General features: G+C 40.0%; 1 protein-coding gene across 1 annotated transcript; it reads right to left on the bottom strand.

Moving 5' to 3' along the window:
• Window positions 1–4,162: 4,162 nt before the first annotated feature.
• Window positions 4,163–5,947, bottom strand: MID1IP1 (MID1 interacting protein 1). Its single transcript, XM_051985033.1, has one exon. The coding sequence runs from the start codon at window positions 5,945–5,947 to the stop codon at window positions 5,387–5,389; it is 561 nt and encodes a 186-aa protein (XP_051840993.1). The 3' UTR covers window positions 4,163–5,386.
• Window positions 5,948–23,755: the final 17,808 nt, after the last annotated feature.

Genomic DNA, 23,755 nt, shown 5'->3' on the forward strand with positions numbered 1-23,755 from the left:
TTTTTTTTGGTAAAAGATACTAGAATAATGTAGTTATTAGGAACTAACAGTAATGTTTGAAAAAATTTAAATATATAGATGATTAATTTAAAGCACTGATTCCATCTTTCAAAAAATACATTAAATGAGCTAGTTAAATTTTTTCATATTCTAGTTGTTATTAATGTTATAAATATGATCACTACTTTAAAAAATTTCCATCTTTTGTTTTTAAGTCTAACATGTCTGAAAGCTTTTAATTCATATTTTTTAAATAAGCTACCTAAATATTTAATTTATTTTATTAGATACTGGAACTCCTTACTAAGTTTTACAACTAAGACCACATTTCTCTGCTTCTTCATCCATGCTAATAAACATAGCCAGTTACTGTAAAGCAAACAAGGTTTTTGCACTTGGGCACTAAAATGGGGGTGAAGCGGAGAACGGGAAGAGAGATATACTTCCTGTGGCCTTGAAATGTTATATGGAGCAACTATCCCAGCCACCAGGAAGGACCTATTATCACAGTACCCCATCTGTTATGATCTACCTCTATCCTCCCAACTACAAAAAGGGATGAGGATATGTTCTGAAGGAAGTGCTCCTGACCCCAGGATACCCAGTGCAAATAATCTCTGCAATCTCCCTTCTTCAAACCCCTTAATTTCCTCTTATTAGAGCTACCTTGATATTTTGTCCATAATGATGCTAATTAAAAATGAGTATCTGAAAAAGGGAACAAGAGCTAAGATTTTAAGAAATCCAGCCAGATTTAATCCCATCTTCATCTTTTAAAAAGAATCTTCTCCAGAAGCAGGTAGTACAAAGGAAAGAGCTCTGGCCCTGGGGCAGAGTTCAAATCTAGTCTTAGTATTTTCTTGACTTTGGGCAAATTACTTAACTGCTTTCTGCCTCAATTTTCTCAGCTGTGAAATGAAGATAATTATAGTATCTGATTCTCAGGTAGGAGTTGTGAGAATAAAATAACATAAGATGCGCCAAGCATTTTGAAAACCTTAACAAAGAATGCTATCTCTTATCTTCTCAACCTTGCCTCCTTCCTCCTCCTGCAAAATATCTCTTTGTAACTCAATTGCTCAATTTTCTAGCTCCTAGTTTTTTTTTTTTTTTTTTCAAGGTACCTAACTAGTATCCCTAATGAGTAAAACTTGCACTATAAAAATAAAAAAAATGTTCTGTAGCAGATACTATAGTGTCATTTCAGTCACATCCAAATCTCCACAAACTCATTTGAGCTTTTTCTTGGCAAAGATATTGAAGTGCCATTTCCTTTTCAGCTCATTTTAAGATAAGGAAACTGAGGCAAACAGGATTAAGTGATTTGTCCAGGGGCACACAGCTAGTGTCTGAGGCCAGATTTAAACTCAGGCCCTCCTGAGTCTACGGTAGCCACTTTACTAGCTGCCTTGTAGCAAATATTAGTGGCCGGGTATAACATACAAGCTCTAATAATGTGAAAATTTAGAGATTAGAAAAGAAAATTGAGAATCCTTGTGTGACAAAAAAAAAAAAAAAAAAATTAAATTCTTATTTTTACTTTCATAGGCAAAACCAAAAAGGAAATCAGCTTCCTTCATTCAGCAAATACTCAATACTTCCTAAGTAGAAAGTGTTGTGCTATTTTATGAATAATGTCTAATATTTTTTTTCCGTGAAAATAAATCATGTTAATTCACGGGTTAATCAGATTCTAATCTGAGTAACTAGCTCTACTGATTGGAGCTCCTGAGGTCTTTTCATTCTAAACTGCTGCAGGATAGGTTTACTATCATCCAAGGGCTATGATCCATGGCAGCTTCATCTGCAGAGTATTCAATTTGCAAAATACTGTATATAAAGTGCTTGGAGTCTTCTGGATAAACCCTTTTGAAATGCACAGTCACTTATTTTGTAGCTTTAGAAATAACACTCAAGTTAAAACTGCTTGAGAAATTTTAAAAGTTTCCTTTTTCAAGAGACAAGCAGTATTAAATGGTTTCTTTAAAGCAATTTGGCTTAAAGTTGAGAGGAATTTTGTTATCTAAACCAGACAACTATTTTTAAAAAGGATAATCTAAAATATAGTAATAATTTAGAAGAGTAGTTATTGGGAGGCCATGGGAAGAGCTGGAAAAGGAAATGGTAAAGATAAAATGAGGTTGGAAATAGGGAGAGCACTGGACCTGGAATAGGGTTTTGCTGTTGTTTTTTTCCCAGTTATGTCCAATTCTTCACCACCCCTATTATTCTCAGCAATGATACTGGAGTAATTTGCCATTTTTTTCTTCCAGTTCATTTTACAAATGAGGAAACTGAGGTAAACAGGTTAAGTGACTCACCCAGGCTCATACAACTAGTGTCTGAAGCCCCAGTTTAACTCAGGAAAAAGATCTTCATGCACTTCACTCTGTGCACTGGGACCTGAATTTAATCTGGCTCAGTGACAAAGTAGCTGTGTGATCTTCATAACTGCTGTTTCTCAGTTACCATATCTGTAAAATGGGGGTGATAATTATACTTATTTCCCAGGATTGTTGTAAGGATAAAATCAAATATTTGGTTAAGCACTTGGCAAATATTAAAGTACTATATAAATGCCAACAATTTAAAAGTTCAACCCCCCCTTTTTTTCCACAAATGGGGAAACTTAATTCTTGCCCAAATCACAAGTTGCAAAACCTTGACCTAATACAACTCAAGTGCGCATTTTTTCCTCTAATGCCTGATGACATTTAAATGATTTATATTTTTAACAAAAAACTTTGTTTACTTTGGTATCCTGAGTAGTTTCTCCATGACTGACATATTTAAATGTACTTCTTATTCTTCAGAATTACCTAAAAGGTTAATATTTCAAAAAACATTATTTAAAATGTAGCTTTTCACTTTTACTCCATGTTCTTACTATTTCATCTCATTTTATTCCATATTCTTTTCTGCCATTTTAACAGATTATCTTGGTTCCCAATATTCATTTATTCCCCTCTCCACCCAAGAGATAATCTTATGGTCAAAAAACATTGGCCAGGCCTAGAAAGGACCTTTAGTCATTTAGTCCAATGCCTTCATTTTAAAGATGAGGAAACTATTCCAGAAAAAAATTGTCCAAGGCCATATAAGCCAGGATTTAGACTCAAGTTCTAAGGTCCCAGATTCATCTTTTCTTTCCACTGTACCACACACTGCCTTCCAATCTATATATAGTTCATGCTCACAGAGGCTGTTTTTTTTTGAGAATTCTCAATTTTGCTCTTTTAATCTTTTTTTTTTTTTTTTTCATAAGCTGCTCAAGGGAAACACAAATGTTGAAGGTGCAGACCTTGCAATTTGGCCTACCCTGACATCATTACCCATAAACTGCATAGACTTTTTCTATTTTCATATTATTTTTAAAAGTTCTCCCTTTTTTTCTGACAATGATTCCTAGTCATGCAAGGTATCCATACCACAAAGTCTTTTTAATGAAAAAGTTCTATGAAGCCAAAGTTACCAAGAATGGTTTATGACTTCATGGTCTGTAATAGTTGATCTGGCAACTCTCTCTTAATCCAGAACTAAGGAAAATTCAAAAAAATCTAATTCTCTAACATAGCTTTATGAAAAGGTACAATAGCATTAAAAAATTCCCAAGGAATCAATTTGCCTGGTTTATTATGTCTTGGTTCATTATTGAACTCAACCTAAATGAAAACTTGAGAGAACTCTTAGTAATGTATTAAACTAGAATCCTGGGGGTGGGGTGGAGGAACATTACTAGTAAAAGAGGCCACATTTCTTAAAAGCAAGCACATCAAAATATCTTTCAAATTCAACCTTAAAAATGCTATTTCAATGGCAATCCCATTTAAACTTCATTTTTTAAACCAAGTGATAAAACCTCATTCTTAGGTACTTATTCTTAAGAATTCTTCAGCTGACAGAAAACTAAAAAGAGATGAAGAAAATAATGACTTGGCCTATCAGTTAGATTTCAAAACATGAATTAAATCAAAAACTTGAAAGGCCAGTTACTGATACATGGATTTTTACCAAACTCCTTTTATCACATTTCTTTTTTTGTTATAATACTTAACACCACAGTGTAACGCCAAATATTTGGCAAACAAAAACCTGAATATAGATGTCCAGAAATACCTATTAAATAAATAAAACTAGGCACTTAAGATAAATAGCCAGAACCTTTTGATACCAGAGAAAAAATAAAATTTATTGTTGCTTTAAAAATATCAATTAAAATTATTATTATTGAAAACTAGTAATTCGTGGGATTCAAGGGTTTTGTCAACAAAAAGTTTTGTCAAGATTAATACATTTGCTTTTTTTTCTTAGAATATATTCTACATCTGGATAAAAAAGCTTTTAAATAAACATTTACATATACAATACTGGAACCCTTCATCTTTCTACTTAAGTTATAGAATTGTCAGTTGGTTCCATTTTGGAAAACAGGTCCATTTTATCACAACAACTTTTATTATTTTCATTGGCTTAGTTGCAGCCTCGCCTCTTACAAGCTAGCAAAGTTACCAGCTTTAGAAACGGACAACAGTCCTTAAGTGAGGGCGCAGGAGACAAAAGTGGAAAGGGGACGGAGGAGCAACTGCACACCCCAACGAAAGAAAATTAATTAAAAAGTAGTACCGGTTAATGATAGACTGTGCTCTGTTTTGTGCGTTTTGTCACAAGAGAATTAGCTGCAGTTAGAGCACCAGAAAACGAGAATCGGAACACTTAAAAGACAGGCTATTGTTACAAAAAAAAAAAAAGGAGAGAAAAAAAAAGTAGTGCAAAACAGGAAAAACTGATGCAATCTTCCAGCAGCCCAGCTGCCGCCACAACCAGCAACGGCGGCCAGCGCCGCCACGCCTTGGAGTGCTTGAGCTTCGTTGAGCAGCCGGATAAGATAAGTCCGCTGCAGGCCGGTCCCCTAGCTTCCACCGGACAGCCCTTCGGCTCCCCAAAGGGGGAAAGGGGGTGGAGTAAATGACTGGGAACAGGAGGAAGGCGGCCGAATTCAGTTCTAGCACCGCTCTAGCCAAATGACATTCCCAGTAATCGCTTCCCCGAAGTATTATTGCCTTCTGCCGCCGTCACGTTCTCGTCGGCCTATCAAGCAATTGCCCCCGCACCAAAAAACCACCAAACTTCCCCTGCACACCCCAGTCCTCCATCGCCACCTGCGAACCACAGAACACTGCGTCTCCCGCCCATCCTTCCCACCCCAAGTCACTTGCTCGTTCCCCCCCTTCCCTTGCAGCCTTCCCCTTCATTTATACACGCCCCACCGCGCAGGAAGAAATCATATTTAGGAGAGAAAAGAGGAAAAAGAGGAGAGGAGGGGGAGGAGAGGTAAGAGAAGCGCGCGTTAGAGAGCCGCCAGCCCCCACCCGCCGCTTCCTCTGCCTCAGTGGCCCCAGTTGCCGAAGCCGATCTCCTGCTTGTATCTGTTAGTGAGGATATTGGCTTTCCGGGTGAGTTTGGAAAGCACCATGTGCAGTCCCCGGAGGTGATAGTGAAACTGCTTCTCCAGGTCCTCCTCCCCACCTTCTCCATTCTCCAGTAGGCTCAAGTCCATAAGAATGTCCTTGGGCTTCCAGGTGCCGGTGGGGGTCTCGTCGCCCTGCTGGGGAGTCTGGTGCAGGACGCCCCACTCGATGTCGTTCCGGATGGACTTGAGCAGCATGTAGTGGCTGTACATATCCCGGCTGGGCGAGAAGAAGCTTCCGGAGGCACTGCCGGGGCTGGGGGGACCTCCTCCCAGCTGCGGATCTCTCTCCAGGCAGCCGCCGCTGCCTCCGACCACCACTTCGACCCCTGCGTCCAGCTCCTGCTCCAGCAAGGGCACATCCCGCAGGAGGCTGGGCACCATCACGGTCTGGTCCATGTTATTCACCGCCCCGATGAAGCGGTTCATGGCGTTGAAGAGGGAGTGCTTCTGGTTGTAGGTGTCGCAGATCTGCATCATGGTGGTCAGGCGGGAAAGACGAAGAAAGGGAGGAAGGGCAGGCTGGGGAGAGAGGATGGGCGGAGAGGAGGGATGCGAGGCTTGGGTCGGCTCGGGTGCCTGGCCTGGCCTCCGAGGTGCGAGGATGCTCCGGAAAGCGCGTGTGCGCGCACACACAACGAGCGCACACACCGGTGCAGAGCCGGCTGGCTGGGGAGAGATGATCAGAAAACCTTCGGCGGCAGCTTTGCAACAGGCCTGTCCACCCCGCCTCGTCCTGCAACTCTTCCTTCCTCAGTACGCCTTAGTCCGCAGGATGGGTGGTTCCTCTGGGGCCACAAGGAGCCTGGGAGCTCGCTGCAGCTGCGGAGGCGGGTGGCGGCAAAGGCGGCGGAGGCGGCAGCAGCAGCAGGTAGTCGGCTGGCTGTACCGGCTAGATTAGGAGGGCAAAGGAGGTGGCGATTACTCATCCGGGCGAGGGTGCCCTTGGTAGCCTCCTCCCCAACATGCACCTCCCCTCCCCTCCCCCTCTCCTCCTCCTCCCAACCCAATTAGATCCCCCACTGCATCTGTTGCTAACTGACGGAAATCAGAGGGTTCTCTGGGGTGCTGAGCCCCAGCTCTCCCTCTGCCCTCCCTTCATCCCAGGAGATGGAAAGAGAAGCGAGAGTCTCTCCTCCATTCCCCGAAGGAAAAAACTAAACTCCCGAGCCGGAGAATAGAGGCACCCACGTGCATGCACTGGAATGGAGGGAGAGGGAGAGGAAAGGACGGTTTGCACCCACCGGTTCTTTTCCTGTCTGCAGACTTCGGGCCGACTTAGTGCCCCAGCTCTAGTCTGATGACTACTGCGGGTCGTGCCGTCAGAGGCCGGAGAGCAGCTGCTGGTGGTAGTGGCATTGACCCCCTCCCCATGCCAGGTGTCGCATTTATAGCTGAGGAAAGGTGTCACCGCACTGGAGCCACCCCTCACGCCTCTCTTCCTCCCTCCTTCTTTGGCAACCCAGAGAGATAAAAGGCCCTAGTCCCAATGACCGCGAGTAACACTCTCCGGGCTCTTTCTACACCCGGGGGTGGGCGGGGTCGGGCAGGGCAGGGCAGAGTCGAACTGAAGCTGGGAACCCGGGCTCCGCCTCTCGCCTGACTCGGAGCAGAAAAGGGGGAGGGGAAGGAGGGAAAGCCGGCACTGCGGGTCCCCGCCTGCTTTGGGGCGGGAAGGAGACTTGGCTGCCTGGGACCGAAAGAGAAGAGGCGGGGGAGAGAGGGAAAAAAGGAAGGGGACTGTAATAGAAGTTAGGGAATCTGGGTTGCCGAGATGGGCAGTAGTAGGTCCTTGAAAACTCCCCGTTTAATGGGGAGTAGGAAGTTGCCTAAGGTGCGCACCGGCTGGTGCAATCTTAGGAGAGAATTGCCCGGCCCGGAGGTCGGGGGAAAGAACTCGTGTGCTCGCGTCTCTGCAATCATACACTTCAGACACTAGCCTGTCCATCCTTCCTCGCAGGTACTGGCCTATTCTGGTCCGAAAAGAGCAGACTCAGCCGGAGAACTGAGTGGGGCTTTGGACTGCAGCGGTCCTGAGACGCCTTCTCAGTCCACCCACGCCTACACCCCCATCCTCCAACTTATTATTAGCTGCTGGAAGGATAGATAGGGTTGGATCTCTTCAGTGGCTTCCATCTCGGGACTATTATGTAAACGGGAGAACGACCCGGGCATGCCCAGTCCACGTGGGAAGCCACTCCATCTCCACAAGCTTCTCCAACCTCTCTTCCATTTTTTTTCTTCACGTCCCCTCCCCCACAAGTAGTATCATTCCACCTTTCCAAATACTTCCCTGTGATAGGGTCTTTCCAAACCTCCAGTAACAGCTGCGGCTCCAACAGTTTGACAGCCGGGTTGGACCGTATTTTTATAACTGAGACCCGAGACTTGAACTCTCCCTCCACCCAGAAGCATTTGTAGTTTTCCAGTGGTCAAAGAACTTTCCTTTTCCCAGGCAGAGATAGAGAACCGGATTAGGGAAAATTTGGATGGAAAGGGGGTGGGAGGACCTGGAGGCTGGGACTGTGGGATTGGATAAAGGTGCAGGAACATTAAAATGGGGAAATTCTCAAAGTGTTAAAAGTATCAGGATTTTTAAACCACCCCCCTCTCCCTTGTGGGTCTACTTCTCTCATGCTATGAAAGCTTTTATACAGATTTATAAAATCTGGCAACCTTTTTTCTTCACCCCACTCTTAACCTCTTCCATTGGCCCACACTACTTGCTGAGGACTTGGCATACTTAGGCTTTCTTAAATCTCTTACTTTCTATTTCAAACTGCAAATCTGCCCCAAAAGAAAAAACATTTAGATGAAGAAACGTCCTCAAAATATTCTTTAGTCATCTCTGCTTCGTTTTGCTATGAGTGAGGAAATTGAGGATAAGAGGTAAAGTGATTGGTTGACCTTCCCACAGGCTGCCAAGTAACCAGCAGAGATGATACCTACAGGCCTGGACTCCATCCCAAAAGGTCTTTCCACACCATCTCATGTCTGAATGTCTTAAAATATATTTGCACCAATCAGTCAATTGAGATTTTCCTGCTATATTAATGTGGCTCGCAATCTTTTAGATATTTCTACGCATACTAAATGTTTGTTTTAAATCCTAAAATAGAGTCCTGATACCTTTTCCTCCCAAAGTAATGGATCTTGATATGGATCTTTATACGATCAAATGGATCAAAATGCGTTCAAAAGATCTTGCCAAAAGAAGCCCACATTCAAATATTGGGAGAACAACAGTTTTATTTCTTGCACATATCTCATGGTCTTCAGTTTACCTACCTCTACCCCCCCCCCCCCATTTTTTGATTACAAGATTTTCTGACCCAGCATCCACGCATTCCTTTAAAACTGAAAGATAAAAATGTTTCCCGCACCTGCAAAAATTCTCTCCTCCAAGGCATAGGTTTTCACCCTCACACCACCCTCCCACGCTCTCGACCCCGGCGGCAACAATGCGAAAAAGATCCCAAGCCAACCATCTAATCCCAGCCCCGGGTTCTTGGCCTGCGGAATCACCCCACAGCCTCTCCTCTGGCCTCAGCCAATCAATGCAAGTCAGTCGCGGGTGGTTATGCTAATGAGCTCCCTCGCCCCCCAGCCAGTCAGAAGGCGCTTTCCAGCCTCTTCACCCTCCCCCGCCTTCCCTTTTCCCAGTGTCCTCTCTCACCCTCCGAGGCCGAGCTGGCTCCGGCGTCCCTGACAACGGGCGCGTGGCCAACTCCTCCCCAGCGGAGGTCTAAACCTTTCCGAGGCACGTGACCGTCGGAGGATTGACGGGCTGGGCGGGGGAGACGAGAGATTCGAGGTTGGGGTGGGCGGGTGCAGCCTTCGGCGGGGTGGTGACTGGGGCTTGGAGGCGCGGGGGTGTTTTGGCACTATTTCCTTCTCCTGCAGGAGACTGGCAGAAGTGCCGAGGAAATGCCCGGCAGTAACCCCCAGCTTTGTGCTCCCGGCCGGTCCCCGAGCTCTTTGTGCCTCCTTGAAAAGGGGGTTGAGTCAATGAGTCCCAACAGCTTTTCCAAGAGGGGGCTCCTCTGAGACCTCAATTTCCGGGCTTGGAGAGAGGCGCGCAACCTAGCCCAGAAATGCGGGGTGGTTCCCCCCTCCCTAGTGGCTTGCTTGAAGGAGTCTGTGTTTCTGTCGTTCTGTCTTTCGACTCTGTTTAGATTAACTCCTCTGTCTCCCTCCTCTCCTCTGATTGTTTCTAGTTCTCTCCCTCCTCCTCCTCCTCTCCCTCCCTCTTCTCTTTTTTTCCCTCTTCTCTCTTCACAATACTCCCTCTTTCTTCTGCTCTTCTTTCTCCCCCTTTCCTTCTTTCTCCTGTTTTTTGTCTCCTCTCTGAATCCCCCCTCCTTCCCTCTTCCCTTTCTTTTCTCCTTGTCTCTCCTTTCTTCCTCTCCTACATATAAACACATTATAGAACATCCTGTGTCGTTAGAAAGCCTAGATAAATATACCTATACCTTATATGTGTATAGTTTTTGCATGCTATTTCTGCCATTCAAATAAACCTGTAAGGGCAAGGGACCCTGTTTTTGCTTTTCTTTGTATCCTCAGCTCTTGGAGCAGATCTGACACAGTAAACATTTAAAGATTTGCTTGTAGATTAACCCATAGTGTCGACTTGGTAACCTTCTCTTTGTGTCTCTCAGATTGTCTCCATTCTCTTTAACTGTCTCCATGATTTCTGTCTCTGATTGTCTCTCTCCCCCTGACTCTTTTCATCCCTTCTGTCTCCCTAAGTCTTTCTCCATCTCTCTCACTTCCTTTATCTTTCTCTTCTTACTACTCCACTGGGTCTTAGTGTCTCCTGCCCCTGTGTCCTCCACTGCCTGACTCAGACTTTCTGTCTCTCTTTGTCTTTCTGTCTCTCCACATTTTCTGTCTCCCTGTAATCTTTCTGGTTTGGGTTTTTTCCCCCTCTCTCCTTCCCTTTCTAGCCTTCCCCCCCTTGCCTTCAAACTTCAAGAAATTAATTGACATGTTTATCACCTCTACCACCTTCTCTCTCTCCCTCCCCTCTGCAAAAAGAAGTCCTCATTCTGAATACCCTGTCAGAGTAATAACTTAAATTGACCTAGCACTTTACTTAACTCCCTCATAAGGTACTATTCAGGGCCCTCTGCAGATGATAAAACAGATTGTGACCTTTTTCAGAGACACTCAGCTAGTAGGTGTCAGAGATGGTACTTGAACTCCAGTTTGCTGATTTCAAAACTGTTATGGGCCAGAACTCTGAACTTGAAACAAAGGATTCTTACAAGGTTCTTCTTAAAGTGGAATTGATAGAGACAATAGTTATCTAATTTAGCAAGGTGAACCATGCTATGTATGATTGATTTGATCCTACAAGGAGATGTTACAGGCTGGAACTTGAAACTAAGTGGAATTGAGGAGACAATGGTTAAATCTAGTTTAGCATTGATTTAAACCTACAACAAATAATGGTTTCCCAGTGATATAAAGATTGGTGTATACTCAGTGTGGGGCACATAAGCAAGAAGCTCTCAGGGCCAGAAAGGCAAGTGCATTAGAAGTTCTCGGAGCCTCAGCCAGGATTCAGTCATGGAGATTGAGAAGCCAGAGAAGGCAGCAGGAGCTTAAAGCTCTGGGAGCCAAGGAGAGAGACAGGCCTCTAAGAAAGCTAATGGGGCCCTAGGAAAGGAGACAAGACTTGGAAAGAGACAATAAAGGATTTGGACTTTAATACCTGGCTGCATTGGGGGTGATTACTGAACTGAAGCTACGGCTGCCTCCAGAGACCCTAAGGAAACCTCAACAGAGAATATTATATTTTAGAGAAGAATATTATGCAAAACCAGAGCTTTCCACAACATCTGCTCTTCTACTTTTAAACTGCTCCATCTTTTCCCATTCAAGAGTAGCATATATAATTCTAGTATATCAGACCAGCAGCTTTTTTTCCAACCACAATGACCTAACATTCTAGACTAAACTGAGAAAATTCCAAATTTGGATCACTTGTCCTGCTTGGGGAAGTGTCCCAGAAATGTCATTAAATTGCTTATTTTCTTGGAAGAAGATAAAGCAGAGCTACGTCTCTAGCATGCTGTTCTTTAAAATTACATGTTTTGCCTTGAAGTTAGGACTGGCAACCACTCATATAACACCTGTCCTTTTAAAAGTTGCCATGCAATGATCTGAGGGTAGGAGAGGATGCCAAATCTAGGGAGCCCCAAGGAGTGCACCTTTCCCCAAGCCCCCCCATTTGTAGAAACAGTGAGTTCTGTTATTTATGTGTTCTTTTTAGCTGATATCTTTCTATTGAGATAATTTTACTCTCCTTAAGTAGAGAGGGGGATATTTATATCTGGCTGCCCCCAAAACTGTGTAGAGAATGAAATTAGAGGATTTAATTGATAATGAGAATTACACTGCAGTTTTCCTTAGACTCTTGATTCTAGGTGTCCTCACAACAACTTTGAACACCCCAAATTCCCTTGTGGGTTGACACTACAACTAATAAAAAAGGAAGGGACAAGGAAGCCTAGTCTTCCTCTATTGAACTCTGTGCCCAGTTCATATGTTTACATTCCTGGAATAAAAGAAGGGAGAAAGAGTTTTTTCCCTATAGATTTTACAAATTATTATAGAAGGAAATGTCATATTCTTATTTCAGAGCTTTAAAACCCATCAGAAGCATATGAAAACTCAGTTTAAGTATTATCCAAGTTGTATTGCAACCAAAACAGTCTGGTGCAAAGATTTTGTAAAGGCCTTCCTAAATGTCTTGCCTAATGCAAAAAAACAAAAACAAAAACAAAAAAACAACTACTAAGTGGCAAAGTTAGAATGAGAATTAAAGTGTCCTAATTCTCAATCTTATCTTCCCTTCTTTTCCCCCTTCCCTTTTTTGAACATAAATGTTAGTGATATTTTATTTTTATACTGCCTAAATTTCCCACTGATCTCTTCCTTAAACCTCTCCTAGAGAGGCATCCTTTTTTAATAAAGAATTTCTTTTAGTAGAAAAGAAGGAAAACATTAAGCAAAATCAATTGATACATCAAAAGAAGTTTGACTTTATAGCTAACATCCCACGTATACTACTTCCTATCTATTCTCCACTACTCTCCCCCAAACATACCCTGATGCGTACATACTTAACACTGGAAAAGGAATAAGTATATTCTTATATCTCTTCTTTGGAAAGTTTATTCTTTGAAATTTTGCAACATTCATTTTTAATTGTTTTGTGGTGGATGTTCTTTCCATTTTCATCACCGTGATCTTTAATTCTGCTTACTTCATTTTTCATCAGTTCATGCAGCTCTTTCCATGCTTCTCACATCACATGCATAATTTCTTACAGCATAGTAATAAATCATTACAATCATGTACCAGAATTTGTTTGGCCATTCCGCAACCAGTTGGCACTACTTTGTTTTCAGTTCTTTGCTACCACAAAAAACACTAGTTTTGTATAGTATAAATATAAATATTTTGGTGTATATGGAACCCCCCTTTTTTTAAAAAATTACCTCCTTCGGGTAAATAAAAGCTTGAAGTCAAAAGTTAGAATTTTTCTATGCTCTTTTCTATTCTACCTGCTTCTAATAGTCTGAGTTGCAATTTCAGTAGCATCTTCAAAATTTGGGATAAAGTCCTTCTGAATGTTCCATAGAGTATTGTGACTATATGTGCATACGTATGTATGTAATATTGGATGTGACTATTAATTAATGAATAAATATTAATCTATGTGGAACTCTCTCTTACAGTTCTTTAGAAATTAATTATTGGCACAATGTTATTTAAAATTTTTAACTGTGATGTAGATTAAACCATGCTTATTAGATTTCCAAGAGACAAAAAGTCAGTTTCCAAACTGTATTAACAGACTATTGGATGATTCTAATAAGACTAAATTTTCACTAAATCACTTAACCTTCATTTCTCAACTATTCTGGAGCTCCTCTGACTTTTCTACAGTACCCCTTTTGTGTATTATCTTTCCCCATTAAACTGTAAGCTCCTTTAAGGCAGGAGTCTTTTTTTTTTCCCTTTAAATCTTTTCCCCTATTTCTATTCCCAATGCTTAACATATTACCTAGTACATAGTAGATACTTTATAGATATTTGTTGACTGGAATTTCACTAATATAGACATTCACATAATATTAAAAGAGAAGGGGTGTGTAGATATTGTGCAAGTAAAATTGGCAGGACTGACAATAAAGTGGATATGGGGTGGAGGAAGTAATGAGAAGTCAAGGATGACACCTAGGTTGTAAGCTTTCGGTGACTGGGAAGATAGTAATGTCCTCCCACTCATTTATACCTGTCTATCTTGGGCAACTCTTGTCCCAAAAATTTTCAAGAGGGTGGAGGTGGGGAGGGGACAGTGAAAAGGTATATCTACTGTACCGTAGCCCTTTATTGAAATATCATGACATACAGGACTATCATTGGAGTAGTAGGCCATTTTTAGGCCTTGCTTTCACTATGCTACTGAATTAAAATTTCAGATAACATTTAATTTTGACTAGATGCCTTATGCCACTTTTCTTGGGTAAAGCATCTATATTATAAATTATATTATATATCTATATTATAAATATATCTGTATTTATTATTGCAAATGCAATATCTATATTTATTATTGCACATTGAGGAAGCATCTCTTTATTGCTTTTTGGCTGACTCAGCTCTACTTCTTTTGATACTGGTATTGCATGATCCCCAGATATAACTAGATTACCATCATTGGCATTATTTAAAAATTAGGTCTTTGTTTCAAGAAGTTTCGGGTCAATTTAAAGAATTGTGTCACTTTCCAAAAACTATCTCATTTACTATCTCATTATCCTCCTCCATTATGGTCCCAGATCATTTCCCATTTGCAATGTCAATTCAAGATATATTTGAAGATGGAAAAACTCTATGGGTTATCCATCCAATTGCATATCGAAATCTGGAAAATCAATATTCTTCTACTGCTTTCCTTTTCCTGAACTCTTTTGAACAATTATTGTTATCATTTAGAAGATTTTTCAGTCTTTTAGGACTTGATGCAATTAGCACATAGCCATTTACAAACAGGAGCCCCTGGAGGAATTTGGAATTCCTACTTTAATTTGGACTTTGGTTTGGCTTGGATACCCTCCATGACAGTAAGACTTCATATGGTCACCAAATAAAGTTTTCTCTGCTGCTACATCTTTCATAGACTTAAATAATTTTGATAGATACGTGGAAAATGCCTTGTTCCAGATGAGCCTGTAAGACTGTGTTTTGTTCCACTGAGTCAAATGATTGTTTATAGTCAAGAAGCAAAATGGAAGTTGTTTTCTCTACAACTTTCAGGCAATTATATGATTGCAAAGGTGTGGTCTATTGTAGAATGTAGTTTGTAGAAGCTTGCCTGGTCTCCTCCTATCTTTGTAATGGGGTGGGGTTGGCATAAACAGCCAGGTAATACGAAGTCTATGGAAGGCTAAACCTAATCTCTGGCCAGTTCTAGGGAAACAGGCTCACCTCTGAAAGATTTGTTGCTTGAGGATAAAGCAGTAAACCCTGACACTCTCTTGGTCCCTTACACCTGAATGAATTTGGAAAGCTATGTTAGATAGAATTTTCCACTAAGTCAGGAAGAGTGGCCCACTCTGGGGACCTGAAAGGCAGTACCCAGCCTTAGATTTTTTTTTTTTTCATTTTCCCATGATATTGGGATCCTTGGAGTCTTTCCTAGGAAAGATCCTTCCCCCCATCCCAATAGAAATGACAAACTATCCATAGATCATAGCTAGAATAGGGATTCAACCAAGATTGATAAATCTGGACCTTAGCTTATTATTATTATTATTTTTTACTTTGCGTTTATTTCCCCTAGCACAGGAAAATAGTGATCCTAAGTGGACATGACCTTGTGAGTTCAAGAAGTCAGAAATACCTAGGTCTTTTGGTCAGAATCGACTGGCAACAGGAGGAGATTCTAAATCAGAGTGGATGACCAGAAAGAAAAAATAAAGGTAATCCCTTAGCCTGGCTCATCAGAAGATAGGAACCTTAAATAAGACAAGGCAAAGCTGAGCAGGAGGTGAAATGCCAGTTCGGTAGTCCTATAAACCGCTTCATTTATGAGGTTTTAAACCTCAGCCTCCCAGGAGAATGTAACCATAGTTACAATTCATGACTGCTGTTCGTGTAAGTCTTTGTGATTACATGTTTGTGATAAACAAGTATATGGATGTATGTATATGTGGTAAATGGTTGTCATATACCTGATCTGTAGTTTCAATGAGTACCGTTGTTACTCTCTACATTTGGGAAGATCCTAGACACGAGCCAATACATGCTTTAAGTAATTTCCTGGGTTGCTGTGATGGGGGAGCATGAGCCGGAGTATGAGAAAATGAGCACGACATCCCCCCTCCACTGGATGGAGAAGGTCAGATTTCCCTGGCGGAACCTGACTCATCCGTGCATGGGTCCAGAGTGTGCCCCTTAAGGTGGGAGAAAAGCCCCATGAGCCAAGCAGCCCCAAAATCAAACATTGAAGACGTGGGTTTCCCAAAGGAGATTACACATTCCTGGTTGATTAGGCCCTGGGATCCCAGAGAAGCTACCAAGTATACCAATAACATGCTGCTGGATGGGATTCAAGATTTTTTTCCTAGCTCTTTGGAATCACTGCATCTTTCAGATATTGAGAATCAATTGATCAAAATCCTTAAATATATGTCTCCTCCAGCACATACTTCTTGTGTGTATTTTGGTCTAGTCTAGTTGCATTTCCCATGTTTGTTTTCTTTATTGCTTTTTCTATTTCCTCATGCAGCATGGCTAGGGTCGAGGACTGTTTTGTTAAAGTTTAAATTAATTGTGAAAAAGTTGATATAAATTTTCTACAGATCTTTTCCATTTTTTCATCTTTTGGTCATAATCTTTCTAGTTTCATCCTTAAATGTCCTTAGGATGACTTTGTATAGTTAAGTCTTAACATGTTTTCTTTCTTTCTTAAATGAGTCTCCATTTTCTTACTCCACAGAAATATTTTTCTTTGTATGTTACTATTGAGGCACTGTTGCTGGACCCACAAAAGCTGAGTGTTGTGCTGTGTGTTTTCTGTACTTAGACATGCACTTTGAACTCAGTTCAATTCAGGGGAGTCTGGCCTTTAATAACAGGGAGCTTCCATTTCTCTCATCCTTTGGTTCATTAAGTCTTCTTCCCATCAGCTGCAGGGAAATTGCTTAAAGACACCGATTTCCCCAGAGGGGAAAGTAAGAGAGGCACTAAATGTGCAATATGTATCAAAATTGCACAAAAAGAAGTACAAAACACAAAAGACTCACAGGGCAATTAACAGGATTCTGTAATTTTACTTATAACTACTGTTATAATTTGCTGGGAAGCAGACAGTTAAACCTTATCAGAACAATTTTGCAAGACTGTTAATGAAGCATTTTATATTTTATTTTGGTTCCTCGTTATCCTTATAATTCTGGTAAAATGCCCAGGCTTGGGGCAGCCTTCTTCTTGTTGGCAATTGCCCTCTCCAAGTGCAAAAGCATCTCATGCCAACAGCCAGCTCCAAATAGACTGGACTGAAGGTCTCCAGACCTTTGGATTTCATGAATCTCAGAGTGTCTTTTTGGGGAACAGCAAGGATGCCAATGTCAGGGATCAAAGGATTTGGGGGTACAGTATAAAAAGATGGAAAGATGGGAAAGGGCAGATTATGAAGGGTTTTGAATGCCAAACAGAAGATGTGATTTTTTCATTCTAGAGGTGATGGTCACTGAGGTTTTCTTTTCTTTGCTTTTCTTTTATTACCCTGGCATGGGTTCTGTCAATAAACACTGAGGTTTTCTTAGACCTGTACTCTAGGAAGATCACTTGGACAACTCACAAAGAATGAGGAGAGATTTGTGTCTGTCCAACATGCAGGCTTACTTCTCCAGGAATCAAGAAAAGAGGGCCTGCATCAAAAGAGCATATGTTTGATATATTAGGAAGGTAAATGAAAAGAGCCTAGAAAAAAATTAATTATGGGTACTGAGAGAGTGAGAAATCCAGCATGGTAAAAGTTGCTTTGTTTCATCCTCTCCTCCAGCAGATTGCTTCCTCCATCATCCCCCTCTCCATTTATCTTCTCTTATTATTTATTATCAATCTCTTATTTTATTACCTATTACCAATCTTATTATCTATTATCAATCTCTCACTTGGCAAGGTTCTTCCTGACTACTTTTAAACATATTTCCTCATACTCAAAAAACCCTTAATTAATTCGTCCATTCTCATTTTCTATTCCCCATATAGAGCTCTTGACATTTGTAGTTAAACTCCTTGAGAAAGCTGTGGAAGATCCTTTCCTCTCATTCTCTTCCCAGCTCTCTACAGTCTGACTTCCAACTTCATCATTCAGCAGAAACTGCTGACTCTGAAGTGATCAATGATATCTTAATTTCTAAATCCAATTTCTCCATTCTCATTCTTTTTGACCTCTTTAAGGTCTTTGCAACCATTGTTCACCCTCTTCTTGACAAACCTGTTTTCTCTAGGTTTTAGGACACCACTTTCTCCTGGTTTTCTTCCTGTCTGTTTGAACATTCCTTCTTTGTCTCCTTTGCTGAATCTTCATCCAACTCATGCCTGTTAATCATGGATCTTCCAAGGGATTCTGCACCCTAGGTTTCTTATTTTCTCCTTTGAAATCATTTCATGTGGTTATCTCATTGGTTCTCATGTATTTAATTATCCCTAGGCCTTAACCACTCTGCCAACTTCCTCCAGCCTTACATCTTCAAGTGCCTATTAGACATCTTACCCTGAACATGTACAAAATTGAACTTATCTTTCCCTCACTGTCCATCATAGGATCCTACCCACCCTTTCTAGGAACCCTATACAACCAGCTGTCTTAAAGCCTGGGCATCTGTCAAAGTATCCTAGATTTATTCTCTATCATGAATTCTAAGGTAGTTATTTCCCACTAAATTCTCAACATTTCCATCTCCACAACCAGTTTTCCCCTACTACTGAGAATCATATGCAAAATAGAATTTCCCATTCCTCCATTGTTTGAAGGAAGAAGTTATCATTAAAGTAAGATGAGGAATGGTTAGCTTCTGTGCCTTTGGAAGAGAGCTTCTAAATAATCCAAATAATTGAAGTTTGGCATCACTATTCAATTATGCTTTTGTCCAAACTCATTTGTTTCCAGAATTCATCCTCTTCTTCCTTCTCAGTATTATATAGAATTTTCTGAAGACAATATTGCTTTTGTACTTGTTTAACTCATTTGAGTATTATCTACTATGCCCCTCTAGATTTCTACAATAAGTATATTTTAATATGCAACAGTAATCTGCAACTTCTTCTCTCCTGTTCTTCTTCCTGTTTCTTTGAAAAGTTAAATCCTTTTAGAGCATATCTCCATCTTGGGTGTCATCCAACTATTTTCAGTGATACATGTGAGGTCAAATTTGCCTCCTTGCATAATTTTTCAGTTAATTGTTTTTCAATTATCAAGCATTTGTTTTTTCTTCTACTTCTCTCACAGAAAACAATACAAAACTCTTTCAATAAGTAAATATAGGCAGCAAAACAAAATTTTATATTGTCCATGTTTAATAATGTATTTTTCATTCTGAATATTAGTCCATCTATTGTCACCCATTTTTTGTCAAGCATTAGATAACAATCTTCATTTATTAGTCCTCAGAAATCGTGATCGTTCATTGGGTTGATCAGAGTTTATGAGTCTTTCAAACATTATTATGACTTTTTTACAATATTGAAGTGATATTATAAACTACTCTTGTCTTATACAATTTATTTTGCATCAGTTGATGCACATCATCCCAGGAATTTTTTCATCTTCCTTCATTTCTTTTTTTTCCCTAGTCAAGGGGCAAAGACTTTATTAAAAGTAATGTGACTTCATTTCTTACAGGTAATTCATGTTACTTGTTGCTAATGCTTTTTTTTTTTAAGTAACATTTTTCTCAATAGTATTTTATTTTTCTAAATACATGTAGAAATAGTTTTCAACATCCATTTTTGTAAGACTTTTGAGTTCCAAATTTTTCTTCTTTTCTCCCTTACCTCTTCCATTCCCAAGACAACAAGCAATCTGATATGTTACACATGCAATCCTTTTAAGAACTTTTCCATATTTGTCATATTGTACAAGAAAAATCAGAAAAAAAGGGGAAAAACATGAGAAAGAAGCAAGCAAATAAACAAAGGTAAAAATACTATGCTTCAATCCACATTCAGTCTCCTAGGAAGTGGATGACTTTCCATTCCAAGTCTATTGAAATTGTCTTGAGTCATTACATTGTTGAGAAGAGCCAAGTCCATCACAGTTGATCATCACATAATCTTACTGTTACTGTGTCTATTGGTTCTACTCACTTCATTTAATATCAATTCATATAAATCTTTTCAGGTTTTTCTGAAATCAGCCTGTTCATCATTTCTTATAGGATGGCAATACTCCATGATATTCATATACCATAACTTATTCAGCCATTTTCCAATTGAGGGCCATCTACTCATTTTTCCAATTCTTTGCAAACACAAAAAGATTTTGCTATAAACATTTTTGCACATGTGGGTTCTTTCTCCTTTTTTTTTAATGATCTCTTTGGGATACAGACCCAGTAGAAACATTGCTGGATCAAAGGGTATGCACAGTTTTATGGCCCTTTGGACACAAGAGCTCTCATTTCTTTGGTATTTTCTTCTCCTAGTTCTCACAACTTTCTTTTTTAATTACATTATTTTTAAGCTCTTGCTTTATCTCTTCCAGGAATTCTGAGTGTATGCCCCTGCTATTTTTTTTTTCCTCTAAAATTTTGTTTAAAGGTGTTTTCAAATCATTTTCTTCTTCTGGGATTCTGTCTTAAATACCCCTTGTTTTTGTTTCTTTGTGTTTTTCCCTTCATTCTTTCAACCTGTTTTCTAATGTCAAACTTTATGTTTGACTAGACTTGGTACACTTCAGGAGCCTAGGTTTGCTCTAACCCTGTTGTCACTTTTTGGGGCTATTGTCATGTTGTTCTAGGTTCTTAGGGACAGCTCAGGCTGGAGACTTGGAAGCTTTCAATGTTCCCAAAATGGTCTGATCCAGGGGAAGGTAGGATCAGTGCTCCCTGTTCTGAGCTCTATAAATTCTTGACCTGGTTTTCACTCTGAGCAACAATGAACTGCAGGACTCAGCCTAGTAGGGTTGAACTCAAATAGAAATAATCCATACATAAGCATCCCTGCAGGCTACCTCTTGACTTAGATTTAAAATGTAATATTTTATACTTTTTATTGTATTTTCATTTACTTTCTGCTGCTTCAGAGTGACAGAATTGCAAGCTTGCTTTTGGTCTGAGATTCTTGTCCTACTTACTCCTCTCAAGCTTCAGTCTATGCTAGTAGCTGGAACTCAGACCCTGCCCTGCTTTGGGGTGTCCAAACCATTCTGTCGCTGCTTAATTTTTAACTTTCCTCTTGTCTGATACATAGCCTAAGAACTGTATCCATTCTTTAGTCCAGAAAGCCATCCTGGTAGCATGTCCCTTCCTCCATACACCCTGGATCTGGGAAGAGAGACTGGATACTATCTGACAAAGCTGCCAATTGGCTTCTGTTCCAGCACCCTGCTTGCACAAGGTGCCTTAGAATGGGTCTGAGACCTCTTCTTGTGAGGGTGCTCCCGTTCATTACTCCTGGCCAGACCCAATTGTCTATACTGGAAAAGTAACTTACTGCTACTTTTTCTTGAATTTCCCCATCAGAATTTAGTGTGATGTGTTTTCTAAATCTGGAGAAATTTGGGAGTGGGAGAAGGAGCTGGAGCTCACTGGACTTCTATTATTCTGCCTTCTTAGTTTTTCCCTCTGGAGGATGTTCTTTGATATTTGAACCCCCATAGAACAAAAATACTGCCCCTGCCATCACCTTTGCACTCTCAAACTCAAAGGTACTTTTTTTAAACTCCCAGAGTCTTGTCATTTGGAATGGATCATCTTGAAGGATTTTGGCTATAAGACTCAAAGTATTGTTTTCAAGCATTCAGGGTAAAATCAGGAAAAATATTCAGATGGCTAACTTCTAACATTCTGATCTGCAAAGAACAATTTGGGGAATTTGGACTCTTTATATCCAACCCCCTCCTATGGTATCAGGACTTCCCCTAATTGCCACATATATAAATGAGTACAGGAAGATTTTCTTTGGTGCATCTGACCCTTTGTCCACATCAATTGATCAGGTCATGGATAAGAATTGCTCTTCTCTGTGAGGTACCTTTGGCTAATTTTCCTCTATTTATAAAAATGACTTTCCATTGCCTTCTTAAGAGAATAAGGTTAGACTCTAAACCAGAGTCATCAGATTCTTATTGTTCAGAACCCAAAGAGTTGGGGAGCAATGTTTGTTTCTTTGTTTTCTGAACAGTATAAATTTGGAAACTAATTTAAATGTACGTCATTCATAGGTGAAATGAACTTTGTTGTGTTTAATTACCGAAGTTCTCCTGCATTTTTATTAAATAAGAACATGTGAGTTTGTAATCTTTAGACTAGTGTTTTCAAGTTTCTTTTTGTGCAAAATTTCCCTCTCATTGGCATTGGCCAAATACAATCATGTAAATACTTGTGGCACAAAATTCAATTGGGCAGTATCATTTTTCTTATATGTTTATTGTTGATTAGAACACAGTATCTAGATTTTTTTCTATCCTGTTTCAATGAAAGGAACCAAAGTCTTTTCCCCAACACTGACCCAAATTCGTAATATACATAAGTTAGAATGCTAGGGAGTCTGATGTATTAATTAAGATTTGAAATTCAATAGGAAACAGTCTTTATTTACTAAACCAAAAAAGAAGGAAAAAAAGCACTCGGGGACAGTAAGTGAACAGCAATGACAGACATCAAAGCAAATTCCTCTCATTTATTTCTCCTCACTGGAAAGAGATTATTTAGAACATCCGGCTTTGAATTGAGGCTGTATTCAAAATTGAGGATTCTCAGGACTCAGTAAGAAATTAAAAAGAGACCTCAGACAAGAAAATCTAATTGCAAGTTTAATTTCTATTCACTCCATTCTATTCTTTCATCTTGTAAAATTTCAGTTACAGTATTCAGTTTTGTGGAATTGGGTTTGAACTTGGTTGGATACCGATTAAGACTGATCAGTTTAACTGATTCTGTAAATGCATATAGCCTTCCTGTAGTATCTAAACTCTGCATATATTTGGGTGGAAGCAGAAGGTTTGAATCAGTTAATTCAGTGAAGTACTGTTCAGCCATTAAAAAAAAAAAATACTTTTTTAGTCTCAATCTAAGATTTCATCTATTTTTTACCCACAAATAAATAGTAGTTGTTCATATTCACTAAATTCTGACTGATTTGTTTTTTTAAATTTTGTTTTGTTATTTTTTGGGGGAGGATAGGGGTTAAGCCACAAAGATGTGTAATGTCTGGGGAAATAAATATTCTTCTAATTACTTGCCATCCTTCCATCTTTTCCCTTTGCAATCCCACACAAGCATAAGCACAAGCACAAACATGTATTCCTTCAGGTTAAATTTTGGCATGAAATACAAGTGGAAGGAATGTCTATTGCAGGCTCCACACCGGGGCACCAAAACATTTTATAATGTTTATATGGTTCAATTCTACTTGCAAACAATGGAAGATGCTCATGTTCATGTACAGCAGAATTCCTAAGTTGATATTTTGAAAAAATGTGGCCAAGTTTGTAATAATAAGTTTTGGATCAGATGATAAACCTAGATTTGACCATATGCTATACTATTAAAATGAGTAAGAAAAAGACTTGTTTAATTAATAAATACTCTTTACTGGAACAAGCACATGAGCAGCTAGATAGCACAGACTATGAGTGCTGGGCCTTGAGTCAGGAAGACCTGAGTTCAAATACAGCCTGAAACACATACCAGCTGTGTGATCTTGGGTAGATATTTAACTTTGTCTACTTCAGTTTTCTCATCTGAAAAAAGGAGATGATAATAGCATCCATCTCTCAGAGTTGTGAGGACCAAATAAGAAGTGTAAAGTAAAGCCCCAAGCCTGGCATGTAGTAAAAAAAAATAAATGTTAGCTATTATAATTAACAAAGCTTCTTCTGGCACATTCCATCTCAGAGCTAGGTCAGCTGCCTGGTTGTGAGAAACTTCCTCTGTGCTATGGCTGTAAAAATATTGTGCTCCTATACGAGTAAGAAAATAATGACATGTTATTGTGTACATATTTTTAAAATAGATTATTTCACAGGAAACATTA

The sequence above is a fragment of the Antechinus flavipes genome, chromosome 3 (assembly GCF_016432865.1).
Source record: "Antechinus flavipes isolate AdamAnt ecotype Samford, QLD, Australia chromosome 3, AdamAnt_v2, whole genome shotgun sequence".
Classification (NCBI taxonomy): domain Eukaryota; kingdom Metazoa; phylum Chordata; class Mammalia; order Dasyuromorphia; family Dasyuridae; genus Antechinus; species Antechinus flavipes.